General features: G+C 42.5%; 1 protein-coding gene across 3 annotated transcripts in view; it reads right to left on the bottom strand.

The window, feature by feature from the left end:
* Positions 1–17311, bottom strand: part of CLIP2 (CAP-Gly domain containing linker protein 2) — a 575836-nt gene that overhangs the window by 63707 nt on the left and 494818 nt on the right. For all 3 annotated transcript variants that reach the window (XM_078679434.1, XM_078679436.1, XM_078679435.1), the window contains one exon: positions 10799–10955. In XM_078679434.1, coding sequence (XP_078535560.1) covers positions 10799–10955 — 157 coding nt within the window. The remainder of the gene's footprint in view (positions 1–10798; positions 10956–17311) is intronic.

The raw sequence follows: 17311 nt of genomic DNA on the forward strand, positions 1-17311 counted from the left end.
CACTACTTATTCTATATTAGAGCTAGTTTCTATCTGTAGTTGCTGCTAAAGTTTTTGGTGGAGACACCCTTCTCTTACTTACTTATAGCTGGTAGCTGATCTGCGTGGCGTCCTCCTCCTCCCAAGGTTGGTTTCGAATGACTAGCTCTTAATCTGTGTTTGGTATTTATACTCTCCTTAATTGGTAGATTTTTAACACCTGTTTGGTGTTGTTGATGATTAGAGTGTGCTTAGGGATGGATAGACCAAACCCGTCGCCATCTTGTAGTGTGTTTTTATTCATGTACTTCACACCCTCAAGTCGTTTGTTGCAGACTTATGGGTTCCTGTACTGTTTTTTGTCTATTTCTTAGTGATCCTGTAGAAATGTGTTTTCTAAAGACCTGCTCTTATTATCCGTGTTCGTTATGCCGTAAAAATAACTAAAATTAATTAGGAAGCCTGCTATCATTTCTCATTATCTGTATTTGGACAATTTTTTGTTTATTTTATTAAGCGCCTCTGTTTTAGTAAGCCAGGTTTAGCATCAGTTAATTCTTTACCTGAACACAATGTATTTCGGCCGATTCTAAAAGCGGCCGCCATCTTGAAACGGGGAATAAGTAACGAAAAACATTTATCGTATTCTCATCCCTACTCTACAGTGGCTGTTTCTTAGCTACCATTCCCAATGTTTGTATGGCCCATATAGACCTATTCGAATTGGGTTATTTTGTATACACATGTTTTAGTTATATGTAGTTAAATGTGTAAACAATCGCCGTCTATTTTCGGCCGCCATTTTGAAGTGGGAACGAAGGACGAGGGTCAGTCCTTATGTTATCCTACATCCTTAGTGGGGGTTTTTAATATTTATATTACTATTCAGAACCCCACAAGATGATCGAGTTGTATTCTGAGATTTTTATTAAACCCCGATTATGCCTTCAAGTATGTGCCATATTATTGAAATTTATACTCAAAATTTTGTTTTATATATATCTTTACCCCAAATGTCCGATATCTTTAGTTAGTATAAGAAGGGGGTAATACTAAGCGTGGAACCTTAATCTTATTCAAAGCCTATTTAATTATGCCCTCAATTTAGAGTGGAGAAGGCTAGTTATCGAGTAAAACTAATTTTAATCTACTATTCCGTTTAGCCACCCCCCCTGGTTGGTTCAATGAGAATGAGAATATTCATGGATATCTTCTATTGTGACCTTAACAGAGTTGACGGGCACTCATACATATTATATATTACTGCTCATAAACCTTTTTCTACACCTATTTCCAGTATTTGCTAAATGACTCGTAATCTCACTTCTTATTCAGTGTTTATTATTAAAGGATTCTCTCCCACTCTTCTCTATTATTCAGACCCGTTTTGTAAGTGTGAAATTTGGACATATAGTACTGTTCCCTCAATTTGCGTTTCCTAGTTAGATCTCCTCCTCTTTTGTTAATATTGATAGCTTCTAAAACACACCATCTCAGATCTTCGATTTTGTGGCTCTTTACCAAACAGTGTGTTACCAATGGTGCTGTTGTCCTCCTGGTACGGATCGCTGACTTGTGTTCGTTAATTCTGACTCTCACCTCTCTTTGTGTCTCACCTATATATGCCTTCTCACATGGGCATTTGATCATGTATATGACATTTTGAGTTCTGCAGTTAAAGAGAGCTTTGTGACTGTGTGTTATATTGTCATAAATTATATTAGGCCCTGGTGATATTAAAGCACAGTTTGAGCAAATACCGCAGGCAAAATTGCCCGTGGGTGTTGATCCATCTATAGTTCTGATCAAGTTCCTGTTGTTTTTACTTGGATAGGTTTGGACCAAACTATTTCTTACTGTTCTATTCCTTCTGAAGGCAAAAATAGGTTTGGACATGGGTATTTCTCCTGGCTCATTCAACAGTTTCCAATTACTGTTGATGCAATTTTTCAGTTTGTTTGTTATGCATGAGAAGTTGGTCACAAACACAATGGGTTTTACCTCATTTTCCTGTCTGATTTTAGGTTCAAAGAGACTGTCTCTGTTATAATATTTCGCCCGTTTGTAGGCCTTTTTAACCATGGTTTTTGGATACCCTCTCTCTAGAAATTTTTTGAACAGGTTGTCTGCATGTTTGTCATACTCTTTTTTTGAGGTACAGTTCCTACGTACTCTTAAGAATTGGCCAAAAGGTATATTATTTTTTCGGGCCGCTGGGTGGTGGCTATTGAAATGGAGCATGGTGTTACGATCAGAAGGTTTGGTGTATAACTCCACTGCCAAAACACCCTCTACGTTTTTGATTTTAATGTCCAGGAAGTCACATTCCTCATTGCTGTACGAGGAAGTAAATTTCAAATTTTCATCCCCTAGGTTAAGCCAAGTGATGAATTCAATTAGATCTTCTTCATTGCCTTGCCAGATAAAAAAAATATCATCTATAAATCGGGGCCATTTTGATATATTCTCATAGAAAGGTGCTAGTGTGTTGAATATATGCTTCTGTTCAAAATCTGCCACGTACAAGCATGCCAGGCTTGGGGCACAGGTGGCTCCCATGCTGGTCCCTTTTGTTTGTCTGTACATGGTTTCTTTGAAAAGAAAGATATTGTTTTTAAGGATCAGTTCCAGGCAATCTATCATAAATGTGGAGTGTTCCGTCAGGTCTTCCCCTTCCTTTGCTAACATCTTTTTAATCACTTTGATTGTGTCATTTTGAGGGATGTTTGTATATAGCGCTTCGATGTCAAGCGTGACCAACCACTGTGTTAGGGGATTAAACTCAGTGCCCTCCACTTTACTTATCATGTCGGTGGTGTCTTTTATATAGGCCGGTTGTTCAGTGACTAGTGGTTGGATGAACTTATCCACATATTTGCTAAGGGGTTCAGTCAATGAGTTAAGGCTAGAAACTATCGGTCGCATAGGTGGATCATTGATATCTTTATGAACCTTTGGCAAACCGTAAATTGCTGGGATGGTGGGTGTTTCGTTATTTAGAAAGTCAAATTCTTCTCGGTTGATTACTCCATCCTCCTTGGCGAGGAGGAGTAGGTTTTTAATGAGTTTCCCTAGATCTTGCCATTGTTGCATGTTTGATTTTACCTAATGGTTGGGGTTATCAAGAAGAAGGTTCATTCTCCTCTCATAGTCAGATGTTTCTAATACGACTATACTCCCACCTTTATCTCCTTGCTTGATGGTGATTGTATCATCATCTTCCAGATTTTTAAGGGCCTTTTTTCTCCCACTGTCAAATTGTTCTTTACCCAAATTTTTTGATCTAATATCTCCTCTAAACCCCTTGTAATTACTCTTTCAAAGATCTCTACATTTTTGTTCACCATTGAGCTCAAGGGTGTCCAAACAGATTTGGGGCGTAGACCTGATTTGTTATCTGATGGTATTTTATCTTTGCCCTCAAAATATATGTGGAGTCTGACTTTTCGGATGAAATTTTGTAGGTCCCTCTCTACTGCGAATCTATCCGGAGGTCCTGCTATCGCAAAACCCAACCCTTTTTCTAACAGACTGATTTCTTCCTTTTCCATGGTCCTATTTGATAAGTTAATTATTGGCGCTTTAGTGTCCGTATTTAGTCCCAGGTTTTCTGACTCCTGGTCTTCATGTAAGGACGTTGTTGGCCTTGATTGGTCTGATAAAATCCTCTCCCTCTGCCTCGTCCCCGTGGGTTCGAGTTTGGATTTTGGCTTTGGTTCCCCTTGCGCCTGTCTAAAAAATTCAGGGTGTCTCTATTTTGTTTTTGTTGGACCTCTCTGTCCTTTTCTGTGTGGTTTGTTGATGTAGACTCGTTCTCTGACTCACTACTGGTGTATGAAGTGTCAGAAAAAGTTACTCCTTTTCTGGCGTTTTGCTATTTATTGGGTTGCCTGTTGTTCTTAGCTGACCAATCTTCCCTTTGTCTGTCAAAATAATCTTTTTGCAAGTAAGGGTAGACTACCTCTTGTTTATAATAATTAAGGTCTTTTTTGAGAAGAGTGGGAGAGAATCCTTTAATAATAAACACTGAATAAGAAGTGAGATTACGAGTCATTTAGCAAATACTGGAAATAGGTGTAGAAAAAGGTTTATGAGCAGTAATATATAATATGTATGAGTGCCCGTCAACTCTGTTAAGGTCACAATAGAAGATATCCATGAATATTCTCATTCTCATTGAACCAACCATGGGGGGTGGCTAAACGGAATAGTAGATAAAAATTAGTTTTACTCGATAACTAGCCTTCTCCACTCTAAATTGAGGGCATAATTAAATAGGCATTGAATAAGATTAAGGTTCCACGCTTAGTATTACCCCCTTCTTATACTAACTAAAGATATCGGACATTTGGGGTAAAGATATATATAAAACAAAATTTTGAGTATAAATTTCAATAATATGACACATACTTGAAGGCATAATCGGGGTTTAATAAAAATCTCAGAATACAACTCGGTCATCTTGTGGGGTTCTGAATAGTAATATAAATATTAAAAACCCCCACTAAGGATGTAGGATAACATAAGGACTGACCCTCGTCCTTCGTTCCCACTTCAAAATGGCGGCCGAAAATAGACGGCGATTGTTTACACATTTAACTATATATAACTAAAACATGTGTATATAAAATAACCCAATTCGAATAGGTCTATATGGGCCATACAAACATTGGGAATGGTAGCTAAGAAACAGCCACTGTAGAATAGGGATGAGAATACGATAAATGTTTTTCGTTACTTATTCCCCGTTTCAAGATGGCGGCCGCTTTTAGAATCGGCCGAAATACATCGTGTTCAGGTAAAGAATTAACTGATGCTAAACCTGTCTTACTAAAACAGAGGTGCTTAATAAAATATACAAAAAATTGTCCAAATACAGATAATGAGAAATGATAGCAGGCTTCCTAATTAATTTTAGTTATTTTTACGGCATAACGAACACGGATAATAAGGGCAGGTCTTTAGAAAACACATTTCTACAGGATCACTAAGAAATAGACAAAAAACAGTACAGGAACCCATAAGTCTGCAACAAACGACTTGAGGGTGTGAAGTACATGAATAAAAACACACTACAAGATGGCGACTGGTTTGGTCTATCCATCCCTAAGCACACTCTAATCATCAACAACACCAAACAGGTGTTAAAAATCTACCAATTAAGGAGAGTATAAATACCAAACACAGATTAAGAGCTAGTCATTCGAAACCAACCTTGGGAGGAGGAGGACGCCACGCAGATCAGCTACCAGCTATAAGTAAGTAAGAGAAGGGTGTCTCCACCAAAAACTTTAGCAGCAACTACAGATAGAAACTAGCTCTAATATAGAATAAGTAGTGAATTCTATACTCTATTATTTTCTCTAGAGTGAACAGCTAATTTTTAAGAAAAGCTTAAAGAAAGTGACCCTTGATTCCATGATGAATACATGCAAGAGTTAACCGCTTAAAAAATTCCTGTCTACACAGAGGTAAGGAAACCATGACTTAATATCAGCCCTTAGAGTGAGGCTAGTAAAAATAAATCATATATAAATTAAAAACCAACCAGCAATATCATTTGCCCTGCAGTGAAAGTGGTGGACGGAATAGCATAAGGTAGCTCCCAGAGGCGTCCCCCCTACTACTACAACGATCAAGGAAATAGGATTGGTAAGCTTGAGAATAAGATATCTTTTTAAATATTTTTTAATAATTTTTAAATAACTCTTTGAAAAACCAGAGATGCGGGTGAGGGACAATCACATGCAACACAAAAGTGAATCTTCACCTTAGAGAAATTATAACTTAACTGTGATGATTTTTAACCTGGCTAATTTGAAGTAGCAAAACCGATTAGAGATGGAGAGAATGTTAGATAAATAAAAATAATAAATCTCTGACAAATCGGAATGTGTGTAATTTACTAACAAAGAGACCACCTTTATAATATAAATGTATCCTTGCAATAGGATTGAAGTTGGTCCATTTTCTTCAAAACCCGAGGAAAGTTTTTCAACACATCACAGAAACAAGGTAGAGTTACACATGACTGCTCCTCATAAATACAACACTCCCTGAATAAATAGAGCTAATTTAAAACTAGACATATCTTTCCTATAGTAGTAAAGAATGAAAGCAAAATGAGCAGAGGGATACGTGCTCAGAAATACCTATAACAACGAAACTAGGAAAGACTAAACCTGGGTAAGTTAAAGACAACGATGGGCTGTAAAGAATAATACTGAATATAATGGCCTAGAATAATAACAATAATATATAAAAAATCTTTGTGGCACGAAAAGCTAATCTTTTGCCTATTCATGTCAAGAAAATAAAACCAAGACATGGACACTAGACTAGTGATGACAATAATCCACTATACTCTCGCTAAAGATATGAGAATATAGTAACGTACGATCTGGGGTTGCTAAGTGTTCGGGGTTACCAAATAGAGGGAAAACAGTTTAAACATGCGATATAAATCTAAGTGCAACTGTGAAAAAATCTGGACCTAACGATATGTATTATGATATGTTTTCTAGAAAATATTAAGCTGTGAACGAGTCCTTGAAGAAGGTGCAGAATAGAAAAAAAGCACCGAAACGCCGCGCCGACAATTTCGATCTTGTAACAATTTTTTGTTTTATGAATATGATTATGTAATGTTTATGTTTAAGTACCAAATTAGTGAAGTTTTAAATGTTTTTTAATTATTCCTTGGAAAACCTTTTTTAAATGTGTGAATAAAATTGTGTCTATGATTTGTACATACTACTACCTAAGATTACTTATTCTAATAAATGTATGAAAATGTTTTAACTAACAAGTATGCCTCATGGTTTTTATGATATCTTTATGGTCCATACATATTGAGTTGTAAATTTGGTAATCAGCGTAACACTGCAACCCATTCCTTTATTGCAAATCATCCCCCAGTTGGGATCTTAAGTATTATTTACTCCCAGGAGAAGGAACCCTCTTTTTGTGAGATGTCAAGAATTAAATCTGAACTGGACACCTTGAAGGCTGTTGGTTTGGAGAAAAGGAAAGATTTCCGACGTTGCTACCGACCTTATGATCGCCGCCAATATCAGATATGCCAATATTGCATTGTATTTTTCATTTGAAAAATGTAAATCATATAAAATACCATTTCTATGACACAGAGAAATGTACCTACAACTTGTTTTTGAACATATCCTTTATTTTCAAAGAAAAAGGCATGGTGATATATATATATCAAAGCGCCACGGTTCCCACCTGTTGGAGACGCACTCTGACATCCACTGCAGCAACCTTCATGAGGTAAAAGCCGGTTCCGCGAGCGGATCCAGTTTACAGCATGACTGTCGATTCACGCCGGACGCGTTTCGTGCTACTTGCACTCTTCAGCAGCGCGACAGTCATTTTGGCATAGAGGCCACACCTACCACTTAAAAATATGAGCCCTCCAATGGGCGACTCAAATGAGTCTGCGCTGGTTTGTGGGTCCTGTAGTGTGTGCCCCAGTTATGTGCAGCTGTCTGATATATATATATATATATATATATATCCAACAAGGCTTACGCGCTGCTACTGCGACGCAATCCAGGCCACACCAGCACTTCTCTTTCAGGTTGCATTTTATTAAAAATGAAGAATTCAGGCATAACGCGTTTCGAGTCCCATGACTCTTTGTCAAATGCCAGTTACTGCTGCGCCAGTGGGCTCGTTTACAGGTTTAAAAAAACGTAGCTTCATAAACACTGAAAAGGGACACAGTCCAATTCTTCCAGTTTTTTAAAGGGACAGTTCAATCACCACTCCTAAATAATTCAGCAGTTATATTTCATCCCAACAGCAATGGTAAGTACCAACACTCCATTTGATTTAAAGTAAATCCCAAAATAGTTCGTTTTGTATAGGTTCCCATTGCTGAAATATCTCATGAGTCTCTCAACCAATCAAGTGGGACTACAGATCCCAGAGTGCTTCTTGCTTGTCCCCCTTTTCTTTACCTGGATTCCAGTGTCGATATTGGTGAAACCTTGCTTCTTACAGTGTGTGCCGAGTGCGAGTCATGCATTTACAGGGAAAGTTCCAAATCTCGGACACAATGTTCAGGTGCAGCCTCACAACCACTGGCGCAGCTTTCATCTCTCCTGAAACATCGAAGTTGCAGTGCTTCAGAATGTTCCTCCGCATACCCTAGCTGCTGCAAAATTTCATTCCCCTAATCGAGGCGGGCTTCACATGTGGCCACTTCCATCCATTTCGGCTCCTGTCATTCTCGCAGCCGGGGGGCACTCTTTAACCAAGCTCCACGCTTCTGTCCATAATTCCGACATGAGCACCTCTCCCTCGCGGGTCGTGGGCCTGGTACTGAAGTGTGTCAGGCACTTCTTTTAAATCCAACAAGGCTTACGCGCTGCTACTGTGACGCAATCCAGGCCACACCAGCACTTCTCTTTCAGGTTGCATTTTATTAAAAATGAAGAATTCAGGCATAACGCGTTTCGAGTCCCACGACTCGTTGTCAAATGCCAGTTACTGCTGCGCCAGTGGGCTCGTTTACAGGTTTAAAAAAACGTAGCTTCATAAACACTGAAAAGGGACACAGTCCAATTCTTCCAGTTTTTTAAAGGGACAGTTCAATCACCACTCCTAAATAATTCAGCAGTTATATTTCATCCCAACAGCAATGGTAAGTACCAACACTCCATTTGATTTAAATGCTGAAATATCTCATGGGTCTCTCAACCAATCAAGTGGGACTACAGTTCCCAGAGTGCTTCTTGCTTGTCACCCTTTTCTTTACCTGGATTCCAGTGTCGATATTGGTGAAACCTTGCTTCTTACAGTGTGTGCCGAGTGCGAGTCACGCATTTACAGGGAAAGTTCCAAATCTCGGACACAATGTTCAGGTGCAGCCTCACAACCACTGGCGCAGCTTTCATATATATATATAGGTGTATATGTATACGTTTTGTTGATTCTCTGGGGTACCTGCACTTGGAAGGGACTATTTAGTGCTCATGACTTTGATGAGTATACCCCTGGAAGAGAACTAGGATTACAGGTAAGTAACTTATCCCTCCTGCTCATCACAGACACAGCTGTTAAATGTTGTCGTCTTGCGACCTGTGGGTCAAGTTCTAGATGTTAAGCTTAATTTCCTGTACGACCACCGCCACAAGATGTGGCACCTTCAGCCTCTCATCAATACTACCTCTGTCTGAACTGAGAGACCTCCTGCTTCTGGATAACAGATTGTTGTGTGGGTGGGCCTGCTATCTTTATTTGTGATTTGAACATCTCGTTAGTGGTGGAATATATTTTTGCGTCCGAATCAGGGCCGGACTGAGAACCGAAACCGGCCTTGGTAAACTGCTCGGCCGCCCCCCCTGGTGGGAGGCGGGGTGTAGCTGAGCTGTTTGCGAGGGCCGGTTTTGGCTGACTTGGTTTCAGAGGGGCCGATATTGCCGACCTTCGGTAACAAAAACGGCCCCCCAGGGGCCCAAAACCAGCTCCCACCTTGCGGCCCACCGGGGAAACGCCTGGTGCCCGCTACGGCCAGACCGGCCCTGTGCAGAATGGGGAATTATCCCAAGACCAAACTGTATTGAACCTTCCCTTGCACGAAGCTGCCACCCTGCCTATAAGGGTTGCAAAACTATAATGATGTATTTTTAATTGTGTCACACTCATGTATTCCAATGCTATACAGTATTGTTATTTATATATATATATATGAGCATCAATGTATTGCCCATTTATAATCAAATGATGATTTTCCTTTGCAATTGTTTGAAACATCTAGGAGCTCGGAATAAGCGTGCTAATTTTCATGATTCAATAAGGCTCAGAAGCATGTTATTCAAGATTATATATTTGCACATTTCGAAGAAATGGAACTTCACTTTCAAATCTGATTAGTGGAAGTGGGATTTTAGGAGAATAAGGAGCTCAGTATTGTATTTATGAAAGAAATGATCTCCCCAAGGACGTCTTGCACTTCCTCAGAGAGGGAATTCTGCCACCTCCACATTAGATATGTTTTTGTCAAAAGTAACAAGTTTTTGTCATGTGGTTAGGTATGTATATGTATGTATGTGTATGTATTGTGTTTAATGCCCTTGAGAAGGGGATTAAACACAATGAAAGCTCTTTGATTCATCAAAATGTCACTGGACTAGACTAAACCGAATCCCATTATTAATAGTGAGAGCATCGCGAGGTCACTAACTCAGAACACACTAGTGCAGAGATCGCCAACCTTTTCAATAATAAGAGCTACTTTTGTGAATTAAAAATTATGCTCATCTACTAACAAAAATGATCAGTGTTTCCACAGTGAATACTTCAGCCAAGATTATGTTAGTGGCCACTGCATGTAGGATTACTAGCAGTAACAATCAGGTGCATCAGGCAAGGCCACCGGCAATATTCCTCCCCCTCAAAAAAAGCTTTATTCATTTTAATTTTGAATGCCTCTGCTTGTCATAGCAGTCATATGCGCAATCTCCCCTGACCCAAGACCATCATTAACACGACTTCCCAACGTTGTGTAAATAACCAATTAGATTATCAGTCTTAAATATTTTTTATGCAAACATTAGCTTATCAGTTCTGAAAATAGCCATATATTATGCCTAATTCAACCAAAGAAAAGCTTTTCATTTACTAAGTTTGGATGCACAGCGGAGCTATTCATAGATAGCTTTAGAGATACTAATAGCTACCTGTTGGAGAACCCTGCACTAGAAGAAAAAAGAAACTGTTGTAAAAAAAAGAGATGTTGGCTGAAATGACGTCTAGACACTTGTGAACAATCAGTAGGCATTGCACCATTACTTACCGTTCCTTTTTGATAAGTTCTTGGCTTATCAGGACTAACTGACCAGATGCATCATGTGTTTTCCTAGACAGAGCCTCCAATTCAGTTTCCAGCCTCTTCTTATCTTTTGATAGACTATCAACCTTCTTATCACTGGCTTTACATTTATTTTCCATTCCTAATGGGGAAAAAATAAGAAAATGCAAACATAATCAATGAAGAAATTTATGTACACAATTTAAATGATTATTTGATTACTTTTAGGCTCTGCTGTTCAGCCACTGTTGTTTCCAGTGGTGAATGATTAACTCTCAAAATGATCATCGTCTAACAGCAACAGTAGAAAACATTATTTGTTACATCCTTTGCTCTTGTCTTTTATAGTTTCTCTCATGGAAAGTAGCCTTCCTAGTAGCCATTACTTCTCTCAGGGATGTTAATGAGATAAAAGCTCTTAGCCTGCAAGAGCCTTTTTTCCAAGGACATCATGAAAGGGTAGTCCTCAGAACAAACGCCAAATTCCTGCCTCGGTGGTCTTTTCCACCTGAATCACACTGTAGAACTGTTTTCTACCCGCATCTGGATTCAGTAGCAAAATGAGCTCTTCAGACATTAGATGTCAAAAGGGTGCCTACATTATATATTAATAGCCAAAGCTCTTCCCTAAAACACAACAGCCATTTGTCTCTTTCTCAAAACCACATAAAGGCGCTGGCTGGTCACATGCAGACGAACATGATATGCTAGGAAAAAATAAGTTTTCCTATCCCTCCCAGGCCTCACTAAGCCTGTATAAAAGGAGCTTCTATGGATTTCTTGGGTAACATTCCTATAGCTGACATGTGCAAGGCAGCTACGTGGTCTACTCCACACGCATTTACAAAACATTACTGTATGGATGGGTTAGCTTGCCAAGAAGCTAACTTGGCCAGGCTGATCTTCTCACAGTTTTTCAGTCTTCTGCAACATCCTCAGGCTAACCACCACTTGTGGGAGAACTGCCTGCACAGCATGTGTATCTACATGCCACGTACAGAAAATGTTACTTTCTTTGTAAGCATTTGTTTGTTGCAAAAACAATCGAACAATAGGACTGATGCGTTTGCGCATTAAGAGTAATAGGTGGACTCGCTTTTTTGAAGAAAAACAACTTGCAACTCTAGATGGCAGGAGTATGCACAGTATGTGTATTTATAGCTACATATAGCACAAACGTCGTGCTTTTAGTGGGTGTACACAAAATATTTAGGGAGATAGGCAAGGATATGTGTACACATCCTTCATCAGTGTATGTTCTCTCAACACTTGTATATCACTTCAGCATTCCAAAACGAGTCAAGACAACTACCATTCACCAACAACAGATGAGAATAGTTATCTCAACCACTCTCCCAGACATCCCAAGGTTAGTGCATACTTCCCCTATCAGTTCAGTACTCTGAACAGCCTCATAATTTCTTCTAACAACGCATGAGAACATATTTTCACGATCTATAATGTGAGCAAATTCATGCCACACTGTTCTGCAATTTCTTTAGCGCCTCTGCTATTTCTGTTGAAATGTTTGCTTGTCTACTGGCAGGCTGGGTTTACTCTTTCTCTCCAAGTAGCGCTCCTTAGTCACTGAGCGATAATTAGCAGATCAAACTGTAAAGAGCTTGAGATTTAATTATAAAGTACTTGAGAGTTCCTTTAAACCATGATTTGTTTGTGGAGAAAAATGATGAGATAATACAACCCTTTCAAAGAAATAAAAAGCTGCAACACATATCTTTTAGGTATTGGTAATGCCCCTCTCTGGCTGACATCTAGTTCTCTAAATCTTGTGGAAACACTGAAGTTTACAGCCTGTTTCACAAACACTAAGGTGCTCCAGTTCAACACTAATGAGTTACTTGATCTCCTCGTCTCATCTTCTTGTCGAATGTCTATAAATGTCATTGCAACATGTTATGCGTTTTCAAAGTATTTTAAATTGAGAAAATATCTTGGATATGCATCTTGCGAATAAGAGGTGAGGGTAGCAAATTGCCTCTCCCTATTTGGGTATCGACACCTAGGGACTGGGGGGTAGAGAGGCTACCCACATCCTGGCCTTCCATGCCAAATCCAGGCTGAATACATTTCTGTATTAGATATTGTGGCCCTCATTTGAATGTTGCCCCAATGCTCCCATCTTTCTCCTTGCTTGTGCTGGTTCATCAAATTGCATGCTGCTAAATCATAGGTCCCTGAAAGGTAATACTCCATTTTTTGTTTGTGCCAAAAATGTACTTTCATATAGATGGGGCTGTTACTCTACACTTCTTTCAACAGCACTGGAGCATGTCCACCAGGATATATCAATCTAAATAAAAACCAGCCATTATTCGCAGTGCTGTGATCAGGAAAACACCCTAAATACCTTTTTTGCAGTTTTATACACTGCATACTCGACCCAAAGTTATTGGAGTGCTTTACATGAGCACCAATTACCTTACAAAAGCATAAATTCATTTTTTGGTAGGCAATGGGAGATTAAGTGATTTGCCCAGAATCACAGGATGTTGAGCCGACGCCGAAACTCGAACCTGGTTCCCTAGCTCCAAAGTCGGCAGCTCTGACCACATCATCTCCTACATCTGCTGGAGATGCCATATGACTGACATGGACCACACAGTCATACTTATGAGGACTGCGGAGATTTGGTGTGTTTTGAGTTCTTCAAGAATGGAAATAATATTTATAAATATTACCTACTGGCAGTCGCTTGTAGGTAGCCATAGTTAGGGCCTGGTTTTTCTAATAACTTTTGTTATGTTTGACAAATATTAACAACATTTTCAAAACAGGTGTGTAACTCACTTCAGCTTCTGTGTAGAAAGTTTTGGGGTAATTTGTCAAGCGGAGGCTAAGGAAAAGGGGGAGTCCCAAAATGCTTTATCCCCATGCAATTTCAGATAGGGGTTTTAGACACGACTACAGCCCAAACTGGTGAACGGAAGGACAGTAGATTTGACAGAAACGTATAGATGAAAGAGTGCTAAAGAAAAAAGATATATATATATCTAGACAGGTGGGTATTCCATGGAGGATCCACGTTCCAACAGCAATGCCATGATTGGCTGGCTGCAACCTGAGAGAGAAGTTGCGGCTACCATTTTGTCAATTGGGACACGGTTCCTAGGGGAGGGGAATACAATCTAAAAAGGATATTAAGGGTTCAGGATAGAGGACTGACGGAGGGGTCTGTGAGGAACCCTTCATGGGCAAGCTATTGTCCTAAAACGTTTTATTTTTCGTGCACGAGGATACAGGGATCCACCGCGGTGCTCAGTGTGGCCCCTGTGCAAATCCGCTGCGGACTTGCTAAACCAGACCCCAGTTGAAACAAACATTTGCAATGCAATAGGGCTCCCATTTGTGAAAGTTAGAACTATTGGCATTGTAAATGATAAAAGTTTTATTTTGTTTGCAGCAAAGTACATTCCTGCTGCTATGGTAGACTGAGGTTCTCAGTAATAAAATATCTGCCTTGCAGATTTAAGGAAATGTACTGATAATTCATCAAAACATCATTTGGGTGTATGATGTGACTGATGGAGCAATGTCCGAGTGTGCTGGCCTTCCCTCTCTCCATCATCCACCTCCGTTCTTGGGCTTCTGGCTGGCTGCATACTGACAGCCAAGACATAGAATAGGGAACCAAGAAGCATGACAGTGTATGGCTCTTAAAGGGTTTGGCAAGATGTTTAGGTGGAAGAGCCATGCAATACTGTTGTGTGTAGATTTAGATACCGTATATAGGTTTCCCGATTTATGACCTTATATAGACACAATTAGCATTGCCCATTTTTAGGCATAGAAATCCAGCCCTTATTTAGGCATTGCTCATGCTAACCATATACAGGCATGGTCAACTACATCCGTTCATCTACGTCACAACGAGTTCTTGGAACACCAGACTCTTAAGCCTTTAGGACTTCCCCTTGCTTGAATATTGATTTCGCCAATAACTCATTTATTATGCATGAACATCTATTCCTTAGGGGTTCATTCATGACGTTCTTATGCCCGACTTGTACGTCAATACTGGCATTCATAAACACCTTCAAGGTATAAATATACCTTCACTTACCATGGCAAACCACGGTTCGGCTTCCTACTTGCACGACACGGCTCGCCACGGCAAGTTCGGAAGGAAGTCAAGTCCCCGCCTGACGCACTGACCAGACGCTGGACGCAGGACACCCCCACTCCGCACGGCCCACCAGCTGTAGGCGAGTCTGTGCCCCAGCACCTCTGGTCTGCCCGTGACCTCGGTGCCCCCTCGCTGCTGCTGCTCGTTCTTCCTTCCGTTTGCCCTCCTGTGCCTCTGTATTGTTTTCGCTTTGTTTTTTTCTTGTATTTGCACTGTAATTCTATATTTCTGTCAGTAGGTTTAGCGATTACCGCTGGTTTCCCTGGTGTGACCCCCCTCCGCTCCCCGCTTCCCGCCGCTGCTCCATCGCGGCCCCCCCCTTTTCTTGCTGTGTCCCCACTGGCTGCCCCGCTCCCGCCTCCCAGCTGATCCTCCCTCCCACTTGGCCTTAAATGGAGACCGCGCGGCGCAGGTGAGTGTGTCCTGACCTCAGGACACCCCCACGCCGCACGGCCCACCAGCTGTAGGCGAGTCTGTGCCCCAGCACCTCTGGTCCGCCCGTGACCTCGGTGCCCCCTCGCTGCTGCTGCTCGTTCTTCCTTCCGTTTGCCCTCCTGTGCCTCTGTATTGTTTTCGCTTTGTTTTTTTCTTGTATTTGCACTGTAATTCTATATTTCTGTCAGTAGGTTTAGCGATTACCGCTGGTTCCCCTGGTGTGACCCCCCTCCGCTCCCCGCTTCCCGTCGCTGCTCCATCGCGGCCCGCCCCCTTTTCTTGCTGTGTCCCCACTGGCCGCCCCGCTCCCGCCTCCCAGCTGATCCTCCCTCCCACTTGGCCTTAAATGGAGACTGCGCGGCGCAGGTGAGTGTGTCCTGACCTCAGGACACCCCCACGCCGTACGGCCCACCAGCTGTAGGCGAGTCTGTGCCCCAGCACCTCTGGTCCGCCCGTGACCTCGGTGCCCCCTCGCTGCTGCTGCTCGTAATTCTATATTTCTGTCAGTAGGTTTAGTGATTACCGCTGGTTCCCCTGGTGTGACCCCCCCTCGCCTCCCTCCCACTTCGCCTTAAATGGAGACTGCACGTACGCGCAGCGTTCACGCACAGCGGGCGCGTCGATTGTGCGCCAAAGGCAAGCCCGTCTATGCCCATCCGCGCCTGGACCGCCAGCGCCAGAACCCCTGGCCCCCGCGGATGCCAGCCCACCCGACGACCCTATACCACCGCCACCCTCAACGCAGTCAATGCCGGCTGGAACCCCGCCTGCTACCGAGCCACCCCGAAACGAACCCACGGACCATTCACCTGCCAAGCCTGCCGATTCACCTGACTCCGGACCTGCACCGCACCTGCCAAGCAGAGCACCAGCAGCAACCACCTCAAGTGCATCCTGCTCAACACCCGCTCCGTCCACAGACAGGCCGTGGAACTCTGGAACCTGCTCGACGCAACATCACCAGACGTCGCCTTCCTCACAGAAACCTGGATGAACGCCTCCTCAGCGCCCGACATCGCCATCGCCATCCCGGACGGATACAAGATCACCCGGAGGGACCGCGTCAACCAGACTGGAGGAGGCATCACCATCGTACACAAGAACATCATCCGCATCACGACCAACTCCGACGACACCCTCGCCGCCGCCGAACACCTCCACTTCCAGATACACACCGACCCCAAGACCACACTCAGAGGCACCCTCATCTACAGACCCCCGGGACCACGCACCCAATTCAGCGAAGACACCGCCGACTTCATCAGCCCGCACGCCCTACCCTCCGCTGACTACATCCTCCTAGGGGACCTCAACTTCCACCTGGAGAACAACAGGGACAGCAACACCACCACCCTGCTGGTCAACCTCGCCAACCTCGGACTCAAGCAACTGGTGAACACCCCCACCCACTTCGCCGGCCACACGCTTGATCCAGTCTTCTTCTCTAGCAAATACATCTCCTTCAGCCACTCCACCGGTCTTCATTTGACCGACCACAGCTGCGTCCACTTCAGCTTCAGAAGAACCACGACCCACCACCACCCGCAACAGGTTCCTCGCAGGAACTGGAACAAGATCACCGCCGACCAGCTCACCACCTCCCTCAGCCAGAACCCTCCCGCCAGCACAACGGACCCCGACGAAGCAGCCAGCAACCTCACACAGTGGATCACCAACTGCGCAGACGACCTCGCTCCACTGAAGACCCCTCCCAGCAGACCCGGCAGCAAGAAAGCCGCTTGGTTCACCGACGAACTTAAGAACTCCAAGAAGAACTACCGCACCCTCGAGAAAACCTGGCGCAACTACCAGACCACAGACAACATGACTGCCCGCAAACACCACCAGCTGATCCGCACCACCAAGAAGACAGCATTCAAAGAACGACTGGACAACAACGCACACAACAGCAAGGAACT

The sequence above is a fragment of the Lissotriton helveticus genome, chromosome 3_1 (assembly GCF_964261635.1).
Source record: "Lissotriton helveticus chromosome 3_1, aLisHel1.1, whole genome shotgun sequence".
Classification (NCBI taxonomy): Eukaryota; Metazoa; Chordata; class Amphibia; order Caudata; family Salamandridae; genus Lissotriton; species Lissotriton helveticus.